The following is a 26961-nucleotide window of genomic DNA, read 5'->3' on the forward strand; positions in this document are numbered from 1 at the left end:
AAGTACATCAATCAGAAAGAATAAAATTGAGTGGGTGGCGGGATCCAGAAGAACCCAGACCTATCCATTCAAACCTGAAAGGAGATTGGCTTTAAAAGAAGGTAACCAGGTGGAGAGGGGGCGCTACACCAGGACTCTCTGGTCCAGGAAAATCTGTGGTCCTGCTGGACCATGGGTGTTCCTGGATTACAGAGCCAAGGGACAGGCAGGTCTGGTGACAGGGCAGGAGTGCGGGGAGCTAAGGGGTGACTCAGCTGGGAGCTTGGGAGGGGGGAGGCACCGTGGCAGGAAGTTCTGGTCCCAGCAGCCAGGAAGCTCCAGCCTCAGCTCCAGCCAGGGAGCTTCGGCCTTAGCCACAGCGCTCCAGCCCTAGCCCCAACTGCAGAGCTCAGGCTATGGTGTTCTGGGTGCAGCCAGGGAGCTCTGGCTCCAGCAGCAGCACGGCCAGCCACAGCTAGAGAACTTCAGCCCAAGGAACCCTGGCTGGGCAGACTGCAGGGGGCTGGGGATGGAGCCTAGCAGCAGCAGGGCTGGGTTGAAGGCCTAGCCTGGGGTCAGTGGGACAGCATAGTTAGGTTCCAAGGGTGCTGGACCAGGGAGGTCCAACTTGTATATGGCTGCGTCAGGATGTTGTTGTCACAGAGCTATCCCATATTTTTTATGGAAATATGCTTCTGAATATGGACAACTGGAAATGCTATATGCAAAATATTCCATATAAAATATCATTTGAAAAGATGTAATCTACTGAATATGATTTTCCCAATTTTATGCATGTACCATTTCTGTATCTGAAATTAAGAATATTGACCGTAGATTCATCATCAATGTGCTCATGTTGAGAAAAGAATATTACCAGCCCATCAGTAATGAAAATGAAGAAGCCAGACACAGACCTAAGGGCTCATTAGCAAGGGACAACTGAGTGGCAAAAAACTGTCTACACTGCTAGTGACTCAGGGACTCTGGGATGCTACAAACACATGTGACCATGTCACCTGATGCTAGAATCCATCTTGAATGTTGTTCTTTTCCACAATGAGGGAAAATGACATAAAGGTTTAAGGTGAAGGAAGTAAAACAATTATCTTTAGCTGGCTTTACAGACTGCCTCCCCACCCCAATGGAATACTTGAAAATACCTGGAAACAAAAGGACTGTAGTGATGGGTGGTGAAGAACTGCTGGACCCAGGTCACACAGGACATCTCTGCTCAGACAGGGTCTTTTCCTGAAGTAAGGTAGCTCCCAGAATCCCTGGGAGTCTGCCAGCTCCCAGGATCCTTCCAGGACCCAGAGAAGACAGGCGCCTTCCTGGTCCAGGGTAGAGATCATGGACCTTATTCAAGTTTAGGGGGGATGCCCCCCACGTCTATGATCTCCACACTAGATGGATGAACATGGCCGTCTATGGCAGGATAGCTGCCAGCCTGGCCACCAAAGGCCACATGCGAACCCAGGAGCAGGTTTGCATGAAAATCAAGTTGGTCTGGCGAGACCCCCAGCCCTGAGCTTCCCCTCCCCCTTCTTTCCCTTGCTTCCCCCTTCCAACTCCCTCCTCCCAGGTTTCTCCCTCCTCTCTCCCACCCTCTATTCTCCCCTCTCCTGCCTCCTTTCCACAGTCTCACCAGAGTTTCATCCCCTCCCCCCGTTTTGTTAAATAAATAGAGTTTGTATTCATGAAAATACGTGTATTTTATTTTACATTAGGAAGGGGGGGTTAGGGAGGGGTAAGTGTAAGGACGTGAGGGAGGAATGAGGCACACGCTCCCAATGGGGCAGACCAGGGAGGATCTTAGTGCTCTTCAGGGTGGAAGCTCTCCCACAGGGCCTCCTAGATACTGACAGCCCCCCGATGGACCTCCCAGATGGCAGCCTGCAGAAAGTGCAGCCAGGCTCATAGCAACGCCTCCAAGAAAAGCACCAGAGAACCCACGGTCCGCTCTGGCTCCATGTTGCAGAGTGCTGTGGTGTCCTGAGTGAGGGCAACCAGAGCATACAGAAACAAAATGCTCGAGGTAGACAAGCAAGCAGGGAAACCTGAGAACTGGCTGTCTGGAGGGATCCCTTTAAGCACAGACCTCAGATAGCCTGAGGCAGCAGCCCCACACAGTAAGTCCTGACCTAGTGCTCTGCCGGAACTGGTTCCAGCCAGCCTTAAATGCCATTCAGAGTCCACTCAGTGTGGACACGCAATTTCAAAATAGCAAAACACTTTTTCAAAATGCATTTTGTGTGTAGACACACTATTTTGAAATAAGATATTTCGAAACAGCACTGTAGTGTAGACATACCCTGTAAGAAAGAGGGTAAACAATATGAGCTTCCTCTGTATAAAACTTTATCTGGGGTTTCTGGTCTCATCGGGATTGTGAACTTGGAGGCTGTATCAAGTTCCTTTAACTATGCCTTCCCAGGGCTGAGCTGATATCAGCATCTGTATTACTCTCCTGTAGGCTGTGACTCCACCTCTGTACCAGTGCTGGAGGGTCTGGCTCAGCGGTGGAGAGCCCCAAAGGGCAGGTAGGTGGACTCAGTGGTATTTTCAGCACATCAAGTGAGAGTAACAAGGGGATCTCTGTGACCAAACTTCCTCTGTCATATCTTCTCTTATTAAATCCTGAGAAGAAAATCAAGAGATGAGAGTGGAAAGAACTGCAGTTTGAGTGTAAGTCCCCCGAACGGCAGGGCCATAGCAATGAGCAATTATTAGATCAGAACCAGACAATTCCATCCTTCTTTAATCAAAAAGTTAGTAATTACAGTTAGCTAATGCTAAGCTAACACTGGCTGACCCCTCTTTAATTTCCCAAGGTTTAATCCCTTCAGATGTGGACTTTGAGAAGATGTGACTGTTAATAGCAAAAGCAGTACAACTTTCACAGAGTTTCAATTACCCTTGCTCACCTTCCTTTCTTTCCATTCTCATTCAGAATCTTTTGCTCTTTTTTCTTCATTTTCAGATTTTCTCTGTGTTTTAATCCCTTACAAAACTATTAACTGTTATTGTTCTTATGCTCAGCCACAAGCTCCCTCTGCCCATTCAGGTAGGATGCCCTCCTGGCTCTCCAAGATATTTAGATGTTTTCTGCACCAGACACATGCTCCATGCTCATCCCTCCATAGCCAGCAATTGAGTTAGCTGCACTGTGGTGTAACCCCTCGAATAAATAGGTAAAGGTTCTATTTACACTGCTGGAGTTCACCAATGCTTACAACTAGAGTAAACTCAGCCAGTGCATGTAGTGACTGTAATATGTTTAATTGCAGCATATTATTCAGACACAAGATGGCTCTGTGTCATGTGTGTCCTTCCTACAGAACAAGGCTGGAACTTGAACTATGTCAAAGCCTGTTTACCTTTGTACATGTTAGTTTTCTATAAGAGATACCTTCTGTTTAAGGTTGTCCATCATTTCACGTACCATGACAGTGGCTTTACCTGCCTACACTAGGATTAAGATTGCACAGGTATATCTATGTTGACAGCTATAAACAGGGCAAATCTCCAGTCTAGATAAGAGAGAGAAGCTGTGTAAAAGCTATTGGGCATGAATATAAGGGGAGCAGGGCTTGCAGGTGTGCTTAACCTCTGAAAATCAGGTCATTAACTAGTACCTTGCTTAACGTGCTCATTTTTATTTCCTAAGCACCTTTCTTCCCACCTGCTTAGGCTATACATAGCTATCAATTCCAATGTAACTCGCCGAAAGTAGAGTTTTGTAAAAGCTACTGTGGATGCTCCCAAATGTTTTGTTCCTGGATAGAAGCATTTCTGATTTACCCTAGGCTGCGAGAGACATCAACATCATTTATTAATATTTTTTAAAATAATTGTGTGTGAATTATGGACATGTGCTCTGAATTTTGTGTATTTATAAATATTAATCCAAAAATCTGGAACTAAAACAGCCTCAGTCCCAAAGATGGCCAGAAATTTAGAAATTAGACCTACTATTGCCATGTTGTGTATCAACACTAGAGTATTTACCTTGAGGTAATTGATTGCCAATTAACATGTTTTAGGAGGCATCAAGGCTGTTCTCTCCACTCTGGCAGTTTGAGTGCAGAAGGTGGGGGCCTACAAGAGACTTTAAAAATACCTTGCCACTAAAGGCTTGTTTTAAAATTTCTCAAGGTCACAGATCCCCTGGCCTCGGATTGGTATTACTGCCACAACCTAAATGCAAAAACTACTCTGGGAATCCAAAAAGGTGCATTTGAGAATTACTTCCTGTGAGATACCCTCAAGATCATTAACCCACCCTCTGGAGAGAGCTTGAAAACTGTAATTTCTTCTACTAGTAATGCTTGCAAGCATGTGCACATAGAGCCTCCTGCCTTCTAGGACACAGCAATTAGATCATGGTCTTAAAAGCATGATTTTTATTAACAAAACAAAGAAAACACCCTGGATACGTCTACATTGGCATGATTTTCCGGAAATGCTTTTAACGGAAAAGTTTTTCGTTAAAAGCATTTTCAGAAAAGTGCATCTAGATTGGCAGGATGCTTTTCCGCAAAAGCACTTTTTGCGGAAAAGCGTCCGTGGCCAAACTAGACGCACTTTTCCGCAAAAAAAGCCCTGATCGCCATTTTCACGATCGGGGCGTTTTTGCAGAAAAGAAATCTCTGCTATCTACACTGGCCCTTTTGTGCAAAAGTCTTTCGGAAAAAGACTTTTGCCCAAATGGGAGCAGCACAGTATTTCCGCAAAAGCACTGACAACCTTACATGAGATCGTCAGTGCTTTTGCGGAAATTCAAGCGGCCAGTGTAGACAGCTGGCAAGTTTTTCCGCAAAAGCAGATGATTTTGCGGAAAAACTTGCCAATCTAGACACAGCCCTCGGTGAAGCATTGCTTGGTTGCTAGATGTTACAGAGATACCAAAAAAAGAAAAAAAGATTCAAACACAGAGAATTGCTTCTCTAGGATTCAGTTTGGAAAGTTACAAGATATGGCCTGTGGTCTGGCTCTGGCCTGCCAAGCCATTTGATCCAGGCCATGGCTCGCACTGCTGCTCCACTGCCCCAATCGGGACTTGGGAGCAGGGGAGTGCACAAAGTCTTTCGCTGTTCAGAGTGGCTGGTGGCTCCCTCCATGTGTGGATCCTTGGCTTAATTCATGTCTCTCAGGCTCTCCTCTGGTCACACAATAACAGGAACAGGAAGTTCACTGATTCCAATTCAAAAGCCTACGTTCTCTTATCATTAAATCTCTTGGCTTCCTGCCAACACATTTCCTGCTTCCCTAGCATTCCTGGGGACTCTCTAGGATCCATTGTCTATGGTTTTAATCCTTATAGGCAAGATAATTAGGGTTACATCTCAAGATCTAACCAATGAGAAAATGCTTTAGTTGACTGAATGGCTGGAATGTCCAGAAAAGAATATTATCCTTCCATTAATCACAGGAGGGCATTGTCACTTCAAAACTTCTGAAGGTCAAGTTTCTTGCACACCTTAGGGGGTCTTTGTGCTCCTTCATTCCATCCTGCAAGTTCCCTATGTGCTGCTCCCACTTCAGAGAGTCCTTGCAATTCTTCCCAATCACTCCGTGGTAGGAGTTCTGTAGGAACCTCAAGTTGGAGTCCTCCATTCCTCCGACCATACCAGGGCCTATCTTCTTTCCCTACCATAACTCAGATTATCTTTCTTCCCCTCAGGTGGGATGGTTAGTGCCCTCTCTTTCCTCTCTGGAGCAAGTTTTTTGGATGCTCGAAAAGAGGAGTAAAGGAACTCTTTTCTTCTCTCTGGTTGTCCGTGCTGGCCATGGTCTGTGGTGTCGAACACAAGGATGGATGAAGGGAATCCTCTTTGGAAGGCATTTGAGACTAGAGGTCTCAGGCAGAGAACAGGTGACTGGCCAAGAAATCAGTGGATAAACTGTGTCTAGGAGGCCAGAGTGGATATGGAATGATTGTTGGACAGGCCAGGCTGGAAAAGATTGTTCGGTGACCCAAATCCAAGAAGCTGGAAAAAATTGAAGACAGTCAAACAAATGCTGTTGAGTACAAGGACTCACAAAGGCAAAAAGCAATATAGACACTTCACAAATATTTGTTCCAGAACACACAGATTTGTAATTTACCTTTGGGATCATTTGCATTTTAAAAGTTTTACCAGAATAACTATGCCAGTTAGCAGTGAGATTTCTTTTGTCACATAGCTATGGCAGTAAAACCCTTACCTAGAATATATGCAGTTATCCAAACACAGCTTTTCATCTGAATTAAACAAACCTCTCATTCTTCTGTTTCCTGTGTTCAGCTTTCTGTGCTTGAGGGTTTTGTTCTATTCTTTGTAGAGCTTCCCAGATGCCTGGTTTCATCTGTGAAAATGCTCAGCATTTGTGAAAAGCAAGGAAATGAGTAAACCACCAATCGTTCTTTGAAGGTGCTTCGAGTTAGAGATCTTAACTGCTTCATAACTGACAGTTTCTTTTGTATTGTAAGTACCCAAGTAAATTACCGCAGGCAGTCTGCATTTCCACTAATCTTTCTCAGAATTGCTTTGACAGAAATGAACGGTGGATTGTAAAGAAAGCTCTGTGTTTTACTGTACATGAAACATGGGATAGAAATGTGCCTTCAGTTACCAGTGAAATTATTCCATGCTTGACCTTAAAATTAAACTGGAGCCTGACTTTTAAAAATATTATACCCTAAGCTTGCATCTTGTTCTATCATTTCTATTTTTTGGAAGCTGCAACGGCAGCAATTTCTTAATGTGTGGAGAACCAACTTTATTGGCAATGTGTCCAGTCTTGATTATATGAACAGTTCTTCTTTTTCATTTATTTCTGCTGCATGTGAATTAGATTCAGGCTTGAGCTGCTTTTACTGAGTGCCTCAGGAGAAGTGGTCTTCCCCCAGTTCCCATTCAGTTCTTTGTGTGGTTAGCATGGGTGGCAAGTGAAGTCGCTCAAATTCAACCCCTACTCTGCCCAGGCTCCGCCCCCTCCTCACTAACCCAAAACCCTCCCCACTGACTCCCTCTTCTCTCTGCTCATCCATTCCAGCTAAATCCCTGAATCCAAATGTAGCAAATGATATTTGAAAAAATATACCTCTAAAATGTCTTTCTAAAGAAAATGGAGCATGTTTTCCATAGCATGCCAGATTATAAAGACTGGTCATGCAGAAGGTACTTAATTAAAAGTAGGGATGATAAGTAACAGTTAATTAGCTAACCGAGTAGTTGATGGAATTTCCATTGACTACTTGATTAGTCAATAAGGAGGGGTACTTGCTACCAGAGCTGCAGCTCTGCATTAAGAGCTGCTGGGCTCTTATTACATTTAGGCTGTGTCTAGACTACATGCCTCTATTGTCAGAGGCATGTAGATTAGACACATAGGCAAAGGCAAATGAAGCCGCGATTTAAATGATCACGGCTTCATTTACATTTACATGGCTGCCGCGCTGAGCCGACAAACAGCTGATCAGCTGTTTGTCCGCTCAGCGCGCTAGTCTGGACGCTCCCCTGCCGACATCAAAGCCCTTTGTCGGCAGCCCCGTTATTCCTCGTGGGATGAGGTTTACCGGGGCTGCCGACAAAGGGCTTTGATGTCGACAGGGGAGCGTCCAGACTAGCGCATTGAGCGGACAAACGTCTGATCAGCTGTTTGTTGGCTCAGTGTGGCAGCCATGTAAATTTAAATGAAGCCACGATAATTTAAATCGCGGCTTCATTTGCCTTTGCCAAAACAACAAATCTACATGGCTCCGTCGACGGAGCCATGTAGTTTAGACGTACCTTTAATGTGCAGAGCTGCAGTGGGGTTAGCTCCGAGGACCCGGGACTGAGCAGAGCTGGCTCACATGGCTCTGGAACCGCTGCAGCTCTGCACTTTAAATGTAGTAAAAGCCTGGCTCTTACTACATTTAAAGTGCAGAGCCGCAATGGGGTTAGCTCCTGGGGGCAGACCAAGCTGGGACTGAGCAGTCCTTCCCCGGCGCTCCCACCCCACACTGTGGAGGCACTGCCTCCTGCTTTCCTCTCCCTGACTTGCTGGTTCTGGTACAGGGGCAGCGGTGAGGGAGGGGAGGGGAGTAGTTGTGTAGTCACTCGACTATCCGATAAGGATAGGCTTAGCAGGTAGGTGACTACTTGACTAGTTGTTTACATTCCTAAATAAAAACACTAAATTTGGGAATAAAAAATGTCAGTCAAAGGTTTTTTTACATTTGTCAGAGATTTATTTGCAAAAACTTTGTAGTAAGGGCAAGTCAGTTGTCCTGTTGAATACAACATTAACTATTACAGAATACATGATGCAGCCTTCCATGTTTTACATTTTCTTCATCAGTATTATTAAGCTGATTTATATTTTAAAGGTAGTCTTAAGCCTACATAAAGTAATTATTCCAGATTACTGCATATTTAAGCTCTCTGAAACAAAGACATTATTTTAAACTAACAGTTTTACCCAGCATTGCCCAGGTCCTTCAGGGCAGAGGCTGGCGGTGAGGGAAATGCAGGACGCAGGGCAGGGCTTCGGAGATATGGTGGGTGGAGTGCAGGAGGCTGGAGAGTGCGAGAGTGAAGGTTCAGGGTGAAGGGGACCTTGGGGCAGGTGTTCCATCAGGCCTGGGCCTTTTCTCTTCCCCCAGACCTCGCTGTTGCCAGGGATGCTTTTTACTCCCGACCTGCTTCCCCCTCACCTCCAGCTGCCAGGGGCATTTTTTTCCTCCCAGCTTCCCAGCCAGTTCCCTCCAGCATTCTGGCCATGTGCTGGAAGGGGGGGGGGAACAGTTTGGGGCAGGGAAGCTACTTACGAGGTGTGTTGGAAGGCAAGGTGGCAGAACCCCAGCCCTTGGTGGTACGGCTGCCCCAAGTGGACACTGTGTAGGATAGTGCTCCCCTGTGGGCTGGCTGCCCCCAGTGGCTGCTGTCATCTCGTGCCCCTCCAAACAGCAGCCCCTCCCTTTGCATGTTAAGGAAAGGGCTTCCAGTTGTTGTGGTACAACCAACCTTGCTTTATGTTAGTAGAAGAGGAAACTGCATACCAAATTTGGTGACCCTACCGCTTACCATTTAGGAGGAGTTCTTGAACAAATGGACTCGCAGACAGACACAGAGACAGATACACTCTAAGGCTGTGTCTACACTGGCCACATAAAACGGAAAAGGGATGCAAAGGAGGTAAGTCAGAATAGGGAAATCCGCGGGGGATTTAAATATCCCCCGCGGATTTAAATAAACATGTCCGCAGCTTTGAAGTAGGAATAAGAGATCCTCCGGAAAAGGGCTTTATTCCGGAGGATCGGGCCAGTCTAGACGCTTTTTTCCGGCTTTTCTCCAAGCCGGAAAAAAAGCGGCGGACATGTTTATTTAAATCCGCGGGGGATATTTAAATCCCCCGCGGATTTCCCTATTCTGACTTACCTCCTTTGTATCCCTTTTCCGTTTTATGTGGCCAGTGTAGACACAGCCTAAGGGTGTGTCTAAACTACATGGCTCCATCGATGGAACCATGTAGATTAGGCTGATTGGCAAAGGGAAATGAAGCCGCGATTTAAATAATCACGGCTTCATTTACATTTAAATGGCTGCCATGCTGAGCTGACAAACAGCTGATCAGCTGTTTGTTGGCTCAGCGCGCTAGTCTGGACCTCCCGCGCCGACATGAAAGCCCTTTATTGACCTCCCCATTATGCCTCGTAGGATGAGGCAACGGAGCCATGTAGTTTAGACATACCCTCAGATATAGACATAGATATAGATATAGATATCAGACAGAGCGGGTTAGTATGTTCATAACAAAGTTCATTGCTTTTAGAACAAGGGAACACTAATTTATTTTGTGTGATTTTCATGGCAAGACATGTTTATTAAATTTCACTTTATATTTATGTTAAATATGTTTCCAAAGATTTTAGGTATATAAAGGATTTTATTTCTTAGTAAGGTATTGATTTTGGTAGAGGGTTCTCTTAAAACTATTTAATCAAATAGTCAGAAGTAAAAGAAAAACTCATTTGTCCAGCTATCAGGAAGAAAAGCAATGTTGTCCCCCAGGGCTCTCTTCAACAGGGGGTGAATGAAGAGTAGGGATGGATAGCAAGGATCAGAAGACTTTGGAAGTAAGTTTTTTTTACTGTAGTAATTTAAATTAAAATGTGTATTTTAGATGAGTGGTCTTTTGAAGAATTTATTTCAAAAGCTATATGACTGAAGAGCCAAGCATTTAAAGCTAAAGCTGAATACTCAGACTGTGCATCTAAATATCTAGTATGGATTTTTAGAGATGTGATTTTATAACCTTCAGCCATAAACTAATGAAATATTTAAAGCAAATCTTAAAATAAGGTCCTGTAGACATATTAATACAAAGCTGTGTTTATCAGTAAATTCAGGGTCAGCACATGTCTGTTAAATGGTTTCATTACCACTTAACGGCTCTTTCACAGGTTCAACGTTAAGCTCGGTCTGGCAAGCTGGAAGGCTTTTCACTTTTTAGTTAAGAGATCCACTTCCGGTGAAGAGTCATCAGTCTGCAATCTGCGACAGCCTGCAGTGGGAACCTTCAGGAACCATCAGAATAGGGACAAGACGACACAAGCGGTTGAGCACTAAGACTCCCCTTGCATCTTATATCCGCCAGCCATGGTGGTGAGGAGACCCTGCCCCATACAGGAGGTATTGAGCAATTCACAGCATCATCACCATCAAATATAGAACCAGGATCTAGCTTCTGTGCTGGATTCTGCTTCTCTATACTGTAGGGCTGGACAATGCAATCGGATTCACACCACTCTTTAAACAGATATAAGCTTGTTCTGCCCCCTCACTCAGGGCCATCTCCCCTCACTATAGATACACTCTCATTGTGTTTCTGTTTGCTAGTTGGGAGAAATGCTCAGTAGTACAAAATACAAGCATTCAAAAAATCATCAGTTAGGCCCCAAAATCATGAGATGGGTTTAAAACCCATGCTATTTTTTAAATTACACATTTTGTGTTCATTTTGTGTGCCTCCTAGTTTCTGAGTTTTTAGGGTACACAAGTCACATTTTTAAGCTTTCTCTGAAAACATAAGAGCTAGACATTTATTTACAAGAGACTTTCAGCTTTTTTAGCATGACTCCAGGAGCTAAAGCATTACACAGAACACCAAATATTGTTAGACTAGCAATAAAATCGCACATGTTGGTAGTGCTGGTTAGTAGAACTCTCCCTTGGAACTGTACATTGTATAAAGATAAACAAGTTATGGAGAAGGCTTTTTGGTCCTTCTTCCTTTGCACACACAATCACAATTTGTTCTTTTAATGTTCATCCAGTAAATACCCCTCTCAGCATCTACAAGTCCCCAGAAGTCCTATGGGCCTCCATGGCTACAATTCTGAACAGAAGAGGTGATGGGGTATCCAAGGTCTTGTCCAGGCTATGAAAAAAGGTGCTTTTTTCAATGGATTGAACTCAGTTGAGCTAATTCAATTCCAAAGAAAACCTCACTTAACCCATGTAGAAATCTTTAGCTTGATTTTCACATGTCAAATTATAGACTGAGCAGGACTTTAAGGGGATATTGTCATCAATAAGGGTACATCTACACAGCAGCATTATTTAGAAATAACTAATATTTTTCTGAAATAACATAATACGTGTCAGCACTAAAAACAGTTATTTGGACATAATGTTGAGCTGGAGAACTTCTTACTCTGACTCCTGTAACCCTCATTGTATGAGGAGTAAGGGAAGTTGGAGGAAGAGTGCTCTTTCTCAGACTTCCTGCTGTGTAGACAGTGCCAAAAGCCGAAATAAGCTATTTTGATTTAAGCTATGCAATTGACATCGCTCAAGTTGTGTAACTTAATTCACCTTTAGCCCGGCTGTGTAGACGCACTCTAAAAGATGAATATGTTTTTACATGGAGGAAACTGACTTGAGTTTGCAATCTTGATATGAAATCCTAGCAGAGATAATGCACAGGTGTGGTTTGGTTTCGTTTTAACCTCAGGTTCAATACTTTACCTTCTCCACCTGGGGTTATCCTCAACTAGCTACACGAAGATAAAAATGACCTTCACTAGGATTTTACTTTGATAGAGCTATCTTGATGGGAATGCATAGCCTAAAACATGGCTTGCCAAAATTGAGCTGTGACTACAGTGACATTAACTTTAAATTGTCTTAACTAGCTCAAGTGAGCTAACTTAGTAGAGGATAAAAAAAAATCCAGCAACTTGTTGTGTCCTAGTCTAGACAAGGCTTGTTTATTTTAAGGTGAATCCTTATGAAAAGTCAAGTTACTTGGAAACATTTTTAATAAACTGTCTTCTCTGCTGAACAAGCACAGGCTAGTGTCTATAATTTTCCAGAGCTTCTGCAGCTTAGAATTTCTGGACTGAATATTTAAGATGACATTTAATTCACTCTTATTCCTAAATAATTTGTCATTTGGAAGCATGTAACTTTGCTATTAATTCAAGCAAAAATGGAAACCCTCCCAACAGCCAAGAATATTGATAGAATTTTCAAGAATGTCAAATGTTTTATCTGATCAGTATTTATTCTATTTCTTCTTTTTTTTAATCCATTGAAACAATCGTGTTAATCAAGACTCAAACCATACTACTATTTTCAATAGAAAACATTAATTTAATGATTTTAAAATGTATTCTCACATATCCCAGATGTTCTAAATTTATCTTGGATAAAAGTCCTACCAAACATTGCCTAAAAGCAAGAGACATAGTTATAAGGTACATTTTTGTAGGTATAGAAGCCTCACAGGTGGAAACAGCCTATTTGGAAGCACTAGGTTGTAGCTGTTTTGGCAGGAATTCTCATTATGGTCAATGGTATTTTAAAACATAGATCAGTTGTTGAGCGTACATTTGGAAGTGTCTTTTTAATTAAGATAAATTATGGGATCTAAGAGATGATCCAGGAAGTTTTGTGAGGAGGAGGTTGTGGGATGAGAGGGATAGATGATATTATAAAACACAGTTAAAATGTCTTTCTGTGTTGAATGTTTTAAGTCAGAGATGTTATTCAGTACATATGTCTGGCCTTAATGCGATCTCCATGGAGTGCATCTGTGTCGAGCAAAGTGCCTTGAGCTTCAAAAGGGATACTGTAATGAAAGTCTCTCTGGCTCAGTTGGAGGAGCTTCCATGTATTTATTTGGCCAGAACCTTCGAACAGACCAACATTTAAAATGTGTGAAGTGTTTCTGTGTTTCAAAATCATCGCTGTGGTCCTGGAAAGATGAGTCACTCTCTTTGTCCATGAGGCAACTCCGGAGGGCAAAGTCACTGCATTGCAATAATTTTTTCTGGAACTCTGATGTCATAAAGTAGTAAAGAATTGGATCCAGACAACAGTTCAAGCTGGCTAGACATAAAGAAACTGGATGAAAATGAAGTGTACTTCTGAGTATGGAGCAGTTTGTAATAACATTCTGTTTCACCATCATAAATAAAGGAAAGTTTATATGATATGGTGTGAAACATATGAAGAATACAGCTGCACACATCAGGATCATCCGTAAAGCTTTCTCTTTTTCATTTCTCTGTTGCAAGGGCACTTCAGATTCTTGTAGAGATTGTCTCATTTTCCAAGTGCAATATGCAATAATAACTAAGGGAATCACAAACCCTGATAATTCAGCCACTGTTACTAAAGTAATAGAAGTTGCCATAGTCATTTGCTTTATTTTAAGATCTGCAAAGCAGGTAATTGTATTGTTGGATGGGGTAGAACTTCTCAGAATTAGAACAGGTGAGCAAGCAGCTCCAACAAAGATCCATACAGCAGCACTAATGGCAATGTCATACCTACTCTTCCAGTTTTTGGCTTTGAAAGGATAGAGGAGGAAAAGGTACCTTTGAATGCTTATGCAGGTAAGGAAACAGATGCTTGTATACATATTGAGATACTTCAGGTAGAAACAGAACTGGCAAAGCAAACTCCCAAAAGGCCACACGTGGTTTATATAATAATACACTCGAAGAGGTAATGAGAGCACATGAGCAAGATCAGCTACAGACAAATTAATCATAAAAATAATAGCTTTGTTTTTCTTACTGATGAAGCGACATAAAACCCATAATGCAGCACTGTTTGCTAGAAGACCAGGTATGAATATTATGATGTAAGTGGTTGCATACAGGGAGGTCTGAAATCCCATATCAGGATCAGTGCAATTTCCTGAAGAGCTGTTGCTTGACATCTTGAATGTATCTGTGCGCTCATTTAGGACATGGTGGGGTGGAAGAAGGATTTCTGTGGAGAGTAAAAACAGTAAAGGCAAAAACTATGCATTAATGTTTGTGATAGTTCCCCCATGCTTTATGAAAATTGGCTTATTAATATAAATATTCATAACTTGGAGATGCTATGGACAAAATACTTCATGTAAGCTATCAATTTTAACATTACAATCTGCTGGATCTGTATATCCTATTTTTGTGCACATATCATTCTTGTATGTGAAGATAGAAATATGAAGTAGGAAATAGTTTATAGTTTTAAATGTGCTAATGAGAGCCCTTATTGGTGCCTCTCTCCCCACCCCCCCTCCCGAAGCCTTAACAACTTGGTGATCAACTAAACAACTTGTAAACTGCCTTGTTTGACCTCTAAGTCCAGAAGGTGGTTGGTCCTAGGAAAACATATGATCATACCCCTGGTACAGTGTCTCCACTTTGACCCTGGTATTTTTCCATGGAAGGGGGGATGTAGATTCCCACCCTAAGGAAGGTTTATTTCAGTAATGTGAAGCTATCAACTCTTTGTCTTTGGCTAGCCTGGCACAATTCAGAAAGGATGCAAAGAGGGCTGGAGATGCAAGTCAGAGTAGAAGAGTCTCTGATTTGAAGATTATGCCTGAAATAAGAGCAACTCTTTAGGTTAAGAATCTGATTGCAAAGTTTCTTAGTAAATTAGAACTAGCTACAGGTTGTACCTCTCCACCATGGATATGGCAGGACCATGGATGTTCCTGGACCACAGAGTCCAGGGAAAGGGAGGTCTGGCAGTGGGACTGGGAGCACAGCAGGGGGGTCGGAAACTCAGCCAGGAGCCCTGTGGCAGAGCGGGCACAGTGGGGAGCTCCAGCCTCAGTGACAACAGGGCAGCTCCAACTCCAGGAAGCCCCAGCTGGGCTGGTGGCAGCCAGAAGCTGACAGCAGGAGTGAAGGGACAGTGGGCTAGGAGGTCAATATCAGGGTGCCTCCCCAGATCAGGCAAATCCCCTTGTTCGGGACCCATTGCGTCCTGAGGGTGCCAGACCAAGTGGATCCAACCTGTATGCACTTTCTTTTCATTTTAATTTAGTAACTTACTTTGATCTGTCTGTTTTCACTTGCAGTCACTTAAATACTACTGTTTGTACTTCATAAAAACACTTGTATTTACTATCAGGGCCAATATAAATAATTGGTACCTGACAGAACAATCATTGTGCGTTTCCCTCTTTCATAAATAAAGGGGAGTTATCTAATGAGCTTTCACTGTGTAAAACTTTTACACAGAGATAGGCAAATTTATCTGGAGGTTTTGTGAACCATCGTGATCATCTAGGCTGAATTTCTGCACCTTGCAGGCCACAGAACCTCACCCACTCACCTCTGAAATAGACCTATAACCGGTGTTTCCTGTAAGCTGTGTACTTGTGCAGCCTCTCAGGAGAGATTCAAGTGCCACCCAGCTGATTAGCAAAGCATGCACAGCTAGGGTTATTTTTTTCTTATTGATGGCAAACATTTACACATGCTTCAGCACACATAAAAATGTTTTCCCACGTATAGATGGAAAGAATCCATGCAAGGATGGAAAAAAGGGAACATTGCCAAAACCTTTGGCTGAGTTACTGAAGCCCTCAGATCAAGATTCAAGGACTTCAACTTACAGAGACTCCACCATTTACATTGCATTTAAACCAGCAGGCAGCCTGTGCCCCATGCTGCAGAGCAAGATGAAAAAAATCAAGGTTTCTGCCAATATGAGCTGAGGAAGAACTCCTTCATAACCCTAAATATGGTGCTCTGTTAGGCCCTAAGAATATGGACAAGACTCAGCCTCCAGACACCTGGAAGAAAAATATCTGTAATATATCAAGGCCCTCCCCATCTAGTGCCCCATCTCCAGCCACTGGAAATTTTTGCCACTGTTGTTGTAGATTGGCTACACAAAAATTGTAGGCAGTCCCATCGCTCCATCCCTCCATAAACTCATCAAGTGCAGTCTGAAGCCAGTTAGGTTTTTTGCCCTTACTATTCCCATTTCGAGGCTGTTCTGATCATTAGAAACCATTGTCAAATTTCATGCCTAAGCTTACTGATAGCCGTTTTATATCCGTTTGTTCTTGTGTTGACATAGGTCCTAAATTTAAATCACTCTTCTTCCTCCCTGTTATTTATCATTTATGGAGACCAATCATCTATCTCCTCCGTCTGTGTTTGGTTAGACTAATGAAGACAAGCTGCTTGGACCTTCTCTTACAAGTTAGATTTTCTGTTCCTCTAATCATCCAAGAATCTGTTCAAATCTGAATTAATCTTTCTTAAACATGAGTGAAAGTAACTCCCATGGCTTATCAATACAGAGGCTCTGGGCCACTGGAACGGGGGAGAAAGGTTGGGTGGAAAATGTGGAGCTGGGCACAGCCAACCTGTCAGCACTGCCCAGCCTGTATTGCCTGGGGTTCCAGTGATAATTTAAAGGACTCAGGGCCTTTGGCCACTGTTTCAACTAGGTTAGCAGCTGGGAGCCCCAGGCCATTTTAAATATCTAGGCCCCAAGACAGCTGCTTCTTTAGTCCCCTGGCCTTTCCCTCCCCTCGGTGTTCCCCCCCCCCCTCTGCCCTTAAAGTCTGGCAGTCTGCCCTTACAGTCCTTAAAGTCTGATAATTCATTTTTTCATATGACCTGTTGTAGTCTCTTAACCAGTTCATTATTCACCTTTCAGTTATATTAATTCCCATCTTCTCCAATGACACTAATAATTTTCTGTATGGAACTGTATGAAATGGCTTACTGAAAACCAGACAGCCTAGATCCACTGCATTTCTTTTGCCTAAAATACCAATTATCCACTCAAAAAATATATCAAGGTTACTCTGGCATGATTTACCTTTCAGAAAACCATGTTGTGTATTATTCCAATTATCAAATACCTCTGTCATTAAATACTTTCTCTTTCAAAATTTGTTCCAAGCCCATGCATACAAATGAGGCCAGACTAATGGTTTTCTAAGTCTCTTTGTTCTCTTTCTTAAAATTATGCATTTTATTAGCAATTTTACAATTATAGGGTCTGATACCTAAGTCTGCAGATCTATTAAAATCCTTTCTATTGGGCTTGCAATTGCATGTGTCAGTTTCTTTAATATTCTTGAATGGAGATTCTGTACCCCCCTCAGTTTGATCCCATTCAGATGTTTGATTTTTACTTCCGCCTAAGATGTGGTAATTTCTACTTCCACATCCTTTCTTCCATTATCTTCCCTGTCACTAAGTTTCTCATTACCCTTATTAAAAACTGGAGCAAGATTTTTGTTTCGGTTTTTGGACCATGCTTAGATTATCTTTAATGTCCACCCCAAATACAAGACGTTTAAAATGCTTTTTAAATGCTTTTTTCCCCTGGGGGTATGTCTACACTACAGTGTTATTTCAAAATATCTTATTTCGAAATAGTTATTTCAAAATAGCTTATTTTGAAATAACGCGTCTACACACAAAATGCATTTCAAAATAGCATTTTGCTGTTTCGAAATAGTGCGTCCAAGCTGGCCGGAACCAGTTCCTGCAGGGCACCAAGTCAGGACTTACTGTGTGGGGCTAGCTGAGGTCTGTGCTTAAAGGGACCCCCCTGGACAGTCAGTTCTCAGGTTTCCCTGCTTGCTTGTTTACCTTGATGAGGGACAGCAAAGTGTTTTGTCTCTGCATGCTCTGGTTGCCCTCACTTGAGACACCACAGCACTCTGCAGCATGGAGCCAGAGCGGCCTCTGGGCATTCTGGTGCTTCTCTTGGACTCATTGCTGTGAGCCTGGCTGCACTTTCTGTAGGCTGCCATACTGGAGGTCCATCGGGGGGCTAACAGTATCCAGAAAGCCCTGTGGGAGAGCTTCCACCCTGAGGAGCACTAAGGGCCCCTCTGGTCTGCCCCGTTGGGGGCTTGTGCCTCATTCCTCCCTCACGTCCTTACACTTACTCCTCCATAACCCAACCTTCCTGATGTAAAATAAAATACATGTATTTTCATGAACACAAACTATTTATTTAACAAAACTTGAGGGGAGGGAATGAAACTCTGGTGAGACTTGGGAAAGGAGGCAGGAGAGAGGAGAAGAGAGGGTGGGAGAGGGGAGGGGGAAACCTGGGAAGAGGGAGCTGGAAGGGGGAAGCAAGGGAAAGAAGGGGAAGGGGAAGCTCAGAGTTGGGGGTCTTGCCGGACCAACTTGAATGTCATGCAAACCTGCTCCTGGGTTCTCATGTGGCCTTTGGTGGCCAAGCTAGCAGCTATTCTGCCATAGACGGCCACGTTCCTCCATCTAGTGCGGATATGGACATTGGGAGCATCCTCCTCAAACCTGAATATGGTCCATGATCTCTGCTCTGGACAAGGAAGGTTCCCGCCTTCTCCGGTCTCTGGCAGGCTTCTGGGAGCTGGTAGATGGCTCCTGGGGAGCAGTGGAGAGCTGGCTGCCAGTGGCTTGCTGGCTCATGTTTTGGGGCCACTGGGTCAGGGGCAGTGACTGCTGGCTCTGTGCTGGCAGGCTTGGAGCTGGCACAGGCACTATGGCCAGAGTCTACCCCTTTCAGGGCTCTGGGAATGGAGGGAAGGAGAGAAGTGTTCTTGGTTGAGGCTGGAGTAGCCACCAGGGCACCCTGGGAAGGCTGGAGGCCCCCTATTTCAAAATAAGTGTCTATACAGCACTTATTTTGAAATAGCTATTTTGAATTTGGTGTTGTTCCTCATAGAATTTATTTCGAAATAGCGGTTTGGCTGTGTAGACACTAGAAAAGTTATTTTGAAATAAAGGCTGTTATTTCGAAATATCTTTGCTGTGTAGACATACCATGGGTGATTAAGGGCCTTATTTTTTCAGAAGTTCTGAATATCTACAGCTTTCATTATTTTCAGCTAGAATTGTGAGTATTTAGCACTTTTGAGAATTAAATCCAGAGTAACTTTAGTCCATTCTCTGCAGAATTTTTTTGATTCCTTAGAATAAGAATAGGCAAATTCAGATATTACTGGAAATGTAAAAAGGGACCTTAATCTGAAGCAACACTAGTATGTTTCTAAGAGTGACCAATTTATTTAGAAGGAAGTAATGCTGACTATATTTAGCAAAGGTGCCAGTATTCTGCTGTCTGGAGCTATGACAACAGGGCCAAACAGGATTAAAACAGAGCCAAAAAAAAACCTATTAATGTACTTGTCATTTTTTAAAAAGTTCTTACTTATTCCTCTTTCAAATTTTCAAGAGTTTACGCTCTCTCTCTTTTACAGGCATTCTTTCAAAAAATGCTCTAACATATGTTCAGAATTGAAAGATAAATATACAAAACGCTCATATATGAAAAATAGATCGCATTTTGACCATTGACTTTGACAAAGTAAATATTAGTGTGGGCTATCCTGCTTTTGTTTTCAAAATAAAAAATGTATATTTTTAAATGGACACACCAGACATCCTTCATAAAGCTATGTGGAACTTAATGTGAATGGTCCTGAAACGAACAAAATAATCGATGCTGAAAATCCTCAGTAGAACCTCCTCCTGAGAGAGAGATGACCATTAAGGGGTGAGTGCTGCCACCAGCGGTTGGAGAAAGAGCAGTGGGGCAAATGGCTTAAGCTGGCCTGGATGTGCTTGTCTGCACTATGCTATAGACCATCTACTACTTTTATTCCTCATAAATCCTGCCAAAGGGCCTGAGCTGGCGGTAGCTATGAGGGAAGTGACACCATAGAAGGTAATGGCCCCTTATGCTTGGCACTACTGCTGTTTGTGGTCTCAGAGCACTGGACCTATTTGCTGTTACCAAGCTTACTAGCCCATCTCACCAGTCCCCTCTGCAGCCATATTCATCTTGCTCTGTGCTTTCAGGACTGCTCATCGCCAAGAGAGGTGAATGGGGCACACCATGAGTCTGGAAGAGGAAACCGAATGGCATTGTCCTGAAGGAAGATGGGATCAGCTGGGGCACTCAAGTAAACTCTCAGGATGTAACCATTCAGGGACTGCTGTCAGAGCATAGTCAGGGGAGGCCCTTAACTCTGGAATTCACTTCCCCAAATTGTCCAGTATAGCCCATGTTCCGTGATCTGGCATGTCCATTACTTTTCTCAGCCTTGCCCTTAAGAATGTGTGGAGTTTACTTAGTGGGTTTTGTACGGGGAACACATTTTGATCTTTAACTGGGTACTGGTGTCACTGGACACAATTTTTTTACGTTAAAATTGATAAATTCACTAAATTAAACCTTATTCCAAACAGAGCAATGAACATTCATAAATTGCTAGCATCTTTTCCTGCCACTATCCAGATCTGAACCAGGAAACTAGAACCGAAAGGCTCCCCATCGCATTTCCAAAGCAAAATACAGTGAAATGTGAAAATTTGGCTCAGAGTGCCATTTATCATTTTGCCTATGCTAAGACACTTCATTCTCCTCTCCTGATTAAACAGAATCATGAGGCTTGAACCTGTAAGGCCCTGTAATTCTGAGCCCAGAAAAAATAACAACTTGTAAGAGGCCTTAGGTCTGGTTCTTCTTGTGTTTTCATCCTTAGGCCCCATAAGTTCTAGGGCTCTACTGTCCTCTTTAGTAATTTCCACTATTCCCAACTCCCTGGTGGCCACATGAAATGTGGTGTCTTCCTGGGTAGTGTTCTTCCCAAGACAGAGTTCAGTATGGATGAAATAATTAACCCCATCTCATGCCAGACACCAAGGCTGCCTGAAGACTCAATTAATGTATTGTTACCTGAATTTCTGAAACAATATGAGGTGAGGGGGGGATTCTTAGGGAGTTCATGGGGAAGTATCTAACTTTACATTTTTGAAGGCCTCATTCCCTTTGAGGCTAGCATGATGTCCTATAGCAGGGGTAGGGAGCCTAAGGCTCAGGGACTGGATCTGGCTCCCAAGGCTCAGGGTCCACCCAGCATTGGGGAGCCCGCACTGGTGCATCAGCCCCCCCCCCCCCCATCAACCTCCCGTGGGCCTGGAGCACACAAAATCTACTAAGCTTGCCTTCCCCCCCAGGCTCTGGTGTGTGCTTCCCACTTCTGTGTGGCCCCTGACTGATTTTTCTGGGTGTCAGTGTCCCCCAACCCAAAAAAAGGTTCCCCATTCTTGAATGTTATTTTGGCTTGTGGCTTTCTATGAAGGGATGTACAGACTTTCTGGTGCCTCCTGGAAAGGTCCCAAACCCAAATACACCTCACCTCCATCATTGTCCTCATAAAGAGGCCCTGCCAAGCTAACCAGTGACATCAGGCTTGGATAAATTTTGCAGCAAGACCTTAGAAGCAGCTGAAGAACTAGCCAGGAGCTAATGAAATGCAGCTTAGTTGTTTTGGCCTCAAGACTTTAAAAACAGGATGTTTTCCTCCTACAGAGTAGAGAAACAAGGATATTATGCTGAACAGAATCTACTATCTTAGAAACATAGGTTCTACTCTGTCTGGTTTGTACTTGTTTTTCGTTTAGTAGTCTGTTGGTTTTAACACACATATGGAATGAATGTAGCTAGCATCTACTGCCAGGCTGCTGTGAACTTGGATTAAATCCATTCCGTTTCAGGGAGTATTTTACTGGTATGTATGTGTGTGTATGTATTTTCAAAGCTGAGCCTCTGGTGAATTTTCTCTCTTGTCTTTCTGCCTCTGGTCACTTCAGGTCTTTCTAAATGTTGCCCTCATTTACATCTGGGTAAAGACAGTGATGTTATAACCTAGTGATATTTTCTAAGACCTTAGAAAAAATATTAATGTATTGTAGCATTTAACCATCTAAATATATTTGCCATTTTGATATAGTTTTTGCAGCAGCACCTAGAGATCTCAAGCAGGTTCAAAGTACCATTGTATTAGATGCTATTTAAAAGCATACAATCAATTGGCTCCTGTTGTGAATGGTTTACAGTGTAACTAAAGACTGGAAACAAAAAATGGGCATCGTTACAAGGAATGGGGAGGGAGGATGTGGACCTATGGTCATGACAATATAGGCTACACAGAGTGCTCAATTAGCAACATAGGCTACACAGAGTGCTCAATTACCATGTAAAGCCAATAATTAAAATACACATAATTTCAAAGAAGCATTTATATATCAGCAATCTAACTTTCTTCTATGTATTTATGTGGTCTTCATTGCAGTAGTCATCAGTGGAAATTGCTGGTATAATCATTATTCTGAGTCACTGTGCACTCCACCCAGTTCTACATTGCTGTGGTATTGTGCTTAGAATTTCCAAAATTGAAGAAACGTTAGGACTGTAGTCTTTAAATTATATGTATTATTTATTTATGAATTATAGAAAGATAGCCCTAATTCCAGATCTAAACAACCCCAAACTACGGCAAAACACAGTTCCAAACCTGAGTCTGAACTTTATGGCCAAGGTCGCTCACTAGAATTATAGTCACATTGGGTGAGGATGGGGAAGTGCATCTTTGTAATAAAAATTTACTTAATGATTTGAAACGAAATCAGAACTAAAGTTTCTGATTTAAGTGGACAAGGCGTTCTACAGCTTTTGTTTAAATAGTATTATCATTAGCTTTTTAACAAATGCAACAGAAAGAGAATATGTGAAATGAAACAGAATGATCTATTCTAATAGCCTATTGAGCAACACAGTATTTTCTATTTTCTCATACAATCTTTTTATCAGAGTGCATTGCTTTCTACTTACCCACTCAACCCAAATAATACAACAAATTGCTCTTCTATCAAAGGCTGCTGCGGATAGTGCATGCATTTGCTTGAACATTTCTCTTGGAAAAAGCATATAATGGTATTACTCAAGATTGTTATGGCTTGAATTTACAAAAGGAAATGTGCAGCAGAAATAAGCCTTACCTCATTTAAACTTCCATTCTTCAAGAAGGAAATATCCACAGCAAAAAGTAGGGGGAAAGCAAAATAGTTTTTACTAGCTACAGATATGTTATAAATTCCAATGTCAAAGATGAAGACAGAATTCTCACACTCTTTCTCTCATGGCTGAAATCCTGCTGTCTGTCATCTGCAGCCTGAGCCAGAGTGTATAACAGGAAATCCTGTATTTTGATTCACTTCACTAGCCAATGTGTTTTCAGCTTCTGCTTTACGCTAAAACAGTTCAGATAATAACATTATTTTGTTGAAACTACACGAGGAAATGAAACTCAGGCTTTAATTTTGCACAAAATTAGGGTTTCTTCTATGTTCTATGCATACCCTCAGTCAAATTATACTTTTGCCTGTGACATTTTGTATTGTAGACTCCATCTGTTTGCTAAAACTGCACACACCAAAATTTGCTAGTGAGCAAATACTGAAATATAACTGAAAAATATATTGTTCAAAATGAATGAAAGGTGCAAAATTTTGGGTTAGCTTCCATATCCAAAATATATAGTGGCTTTTAGCTTGAATGTTCTATAAACACTCTAATTTATATAGGCATGTAGTGTTTAGTGTCATCTAGTCCAGCTATACCTTTCTCTTCTCCATGTACAAGATATCCTTCCCTTATGAATGACAGTGAATGCAGTTGCGATGCCATGTTATTTTCAGGGATGTGAGTTACTATCAATTGCTTTGTTTCCTGCTGAGTTACGTGATATGATATACACTGTCACATATCACATCCCAATGTTTGCAGAGATAACATGGCAGTACTGTATAGCTGGCACAGTGCTCCCAGTTCTTAGTGTGGATAATGACTAAAAAGAAATACATTCTTTCACTGGCTATACTAGCCTGTCGGGTTGGTTTTAGGGTCACTCAAATAAACAGATGCACACCAGGATACCAAGGAGAAAGGAGAAAAGGGAAAGACATAATTCTCTGTAATCTGTTGCTTAAATCCTCTGATATTTGCTATGAGGCAAATCCTGATCCTTTCTCATCCCGTCCTAGTGCATTTTAACACACAAATCCTAAAAGTGGTGGTTCCACCATGATTCCTCTGTTCAGGCACTATTGGGTCCCGCCCCCATGCCCCATGCAATAAGATATTTTCATGGTGATTCTCTCAGGGGCAGTACAGAATAGCTGTAGGGGGAGGGCTGTCAAGATGAAGTGGGAAAGTAGCTTGTCCTTTTGCACTACATGGATCCATTAATCCACACGTCTATGTGGGGGAACAGACAGCAATTGCTATTAGAAGCCCAAGGCTATGTCTACACTCGAGGCTTCTTGCGCAAGAAAAGCAAGAAAACGTCCACACTGCCATGTGCCAGCTGTGCTTTTGCGCAAGAGTATCCAAGTGTTGACGCTCTCTTGCGCAAGAAAGCGCTCATGGCTATTTTAGCCATAGGGCTTTCTTGCACAAGAAATCCCTGCCAAGCATTCACACTGCCCTCTTGTGCAAGAGCTCCTGCGCAAGAGGGCTTACACCTGTTTAAAAAGAGCATAGCTCTTGCACAAGAAGACCTTTCTTACCATGCCGTACTGTAAATTTCCTTGCTCAAGAGCGGCAGGCAGTATGGATGCTCTACAGATTCTTGCGAAAGAACGGCCATACTTGCACAAGAAGCTTTGAGTGTAGACATAGCCCAGGTGTCTAGATGCATTCTGCAACCTGTGCAAGGAAAAAGTTCTATGGGGAAAATAACTTTGTTCAGGTCTATGGTTTGGTTCTTGCATTTTAAACATTATTGGCAAATCTATGGGATCCTGGATTATTCCCTCTTGTTTATCACTTTAACTAGATGAATAGGAATGTCTATACTACAGCGTTATTTCGAAATATCTTATTTCGAAATAGTTATTTCAAAATAGCTTTTTGCTATTTCGAAATAGCGCGTGATGCTGAATCCGTTTAAGGCCGGCTGGAACCAGTTCATGCAGGGTGTGATGGGGGAACTCACCCCCGCACTTGTAGACGTGGGATCCGCAGCTCCACGCCCTGCGTGGAGAGTCAGCTGGCGCCGGGAGGCCGGCGTCACGTGGCAGGGCAGGCAGCCAAGTTGGGGGAAGCCGGCACGGCTGGCGCGCAGGCACACTCCAGCCCAGGGATTAACAGGCGGGTTTTAGGACCCGGGAGGCCGGGGGCAGCCCCACGAAGGGTGGGGGCCGGAGGAACGCCCAGCGGGGAGTTCAAAAGGAGAGAGGGAGACGCAGGAGGGGGGGGAGGCTAGTGGAGAGCAGGGGAGATTCTGCTCTCAGCCTCCTCCACAGGACCGGCCAAGGCACCAGCTGGAGAAGCCGCCAGGAGAGGACTTGGAGGGGAGTCGACCGACGTGGGCGGCTGGCGCAGCAAGGAGGGAGATGACAGGGAGCACCGCGGTGGTGGTGGCGAGTGAGAGATCAGCGATCCAGATCAGCAGCACAGCGGACCGGGGGCAGCAGGAAGCGACCAGTGGGGCCGACGGGAATGAGAGGGACGGATCGTCGGGAGTGGACCGTGCGAACAGCGAAGTAGAAACCGGGAGCAGGGAAGGGTCGGGGCAGTGACCCATGTACTGGGGTGCCCTAAGACTCCCTAGCAGGCCACCCGGTTACACAGGGCACCAGGTCAGGACTTACTGTGTGGGGCTGCTGCAGTCTGTGCTTAAAGGGACCCCCCGGACAGCCAGTTCTCAGGTTTCCCTGCTTGCTTGCCTACCTCTATGAGGGTATGTCTACACTACCCCGCTAGTTCGAACTAGCGGGGTAATGTAGGCATACCGCAATTGCAAATGAAGCCCGGGATTTGAATTTCGCGGGCTTCCTTTGCATAAGCGGGGCGCCGCCATTTTTAAATCCCCGCTCGTTCAAACCCCGTGCAGCACGGCTACACGGGGCACGAACTAGGTAGTTCGAACTAGGCTTCCTAGTTCGAACTACCGTTACTCCTCATTCCACGAGGAGTAACGGTAGTTCGAACTAGGAAGCCTAGTTCGAACTACCTAGTTCGTGCCCCGCGTAGCCGTGCTGCACGGGGTTCGAACGAGCGGGGATTTAAAAATGGCGGCGCCCCGCTTATGCAAAGGAAGCCCGGGAAATTGAAATCCCGGGCTTCATTTGCAATTGCAGTATGCCTACATTACCCCGCTAGTTCGAACTAGCGGGGTAGTGTAGACATACCCAGAGGGACAGCAAAGCATTTTGTCTCTGTGTGGTCTGGTTGCCCTCACTCGGGACACCACAACACTCTGCAGCATGTAGCCAGAGCTTCCCCTGGGCACTCTGGTGCTTCTCGTCGATGTGTTGCTGCGAGCCTGGCTGCACTTTCTGCAGGCTACCAACCTGGAGGTCCATCGGGGGCTGTAAGTATCCAGGAGGCCCTGTGGGAGAGCTTCCACCCTGAGAAGTACTAAGGGCCTCCCTGGTCTGCCCCACTGGGGGCTTGTGCCTCATTCTTCCCTCACATCCTTCCACTTACCCCTCCCTAACCCCCCTTCCTTATGTCAAATAAAATACATGTATTTTCATGAACACAACTCTCTTTAATTAACAAAACTCTGGTGAGACTGGAGAAAGGAGGTGGGAGAGGGGAGAAGAAAGGGTGGAAGAGGGGAGGAGGAAACCTGGGAAGAGGGAGCTGGAAGGGGAAAGCAATGGGAAAAAGTGGGAGGGGAAGCTCAGAGCTCAGGGTTGGGGGTCTCCCCAGACCACCTTGATTTTCATGCAAACCTGCTCCTGGGTTCGCATGTGGCCTTTGGTGGCCAGGCTGGCAGCTATCCTGCCATAGATGGCTGTGTTCCTCCATCTAGTGTGGGTATCATGGACGTTGAGGGCATCCCCCCCCCCCAAACCTGAATAAGGTCCATGATCTCCACCCTGGACCA

The 26961-nt window shown here is 43.8% G+C and overlaps 1 protein-coding gene across 2 annotated transcripts; it reads right to left on the reverse strand.

Annotated features, from left to right (window-relative positions):
- Positions 1–7708: 7708 nt before the first annotated feature.
- LOC102445535 (putative P2Y purinoceptor 10) lies at positions 7709–25803 on the reverse strand. Of its 2 annotated transcripts, XM_075940784.1 has the most exons (3): positions 23063–25803; positions 22896–22975; positions 7709–14237 (listed from the first exon to the last, which is right to left on the reverse strand). In XM_075940784.1, exon 3 carries the CDS (start codon positions 14182–14184, stop codon positions 13075–13077), a length of 1110 nt encoding a protein of 369 aa, XP_075796899.1. In that variant the 5' UTR covers positions 14185–14237; positions 22896–22975; positions 23063–25803; the 3' UTR covers positions 7709–13074. The 2 variants fall into 2 exon arrangements, with proteins under 2 accessions (XP_075796899.1, XP_006113726.1); XM_006113664.4 differs by lacking the exon at positions 22896–22975 and having other exon boundaries at positions 23063–25802.
- Between the last annotated feature and the right edge of the window lie 1158 nt (positions 25804–26961).

The sequence above is a fragment of the Pelodiscus sinensis genome, chromosome 13 (assembly GCF_049634645.1).
Source record: "Pelodiscus sinensis isolate JC-2024 chromosome 13, ASM4963464v1, whole genome shotgun sequence".
NCBI lineage: Eukaryota > Metazoa > Chordata > Testudines > Trionychidae > Pelodiscus > Pelodiscus sinensis.

Bases quoted from the DNA above. Each gene is read 5' to 3' on its own strand.
- LOC102445535 (XM_075940784.1), bottom strand. From the start codon at position 14,184: ATGTCAAGCAACAGCTCTTCAGGAAATTGCACTGATCCTGATATGGGA.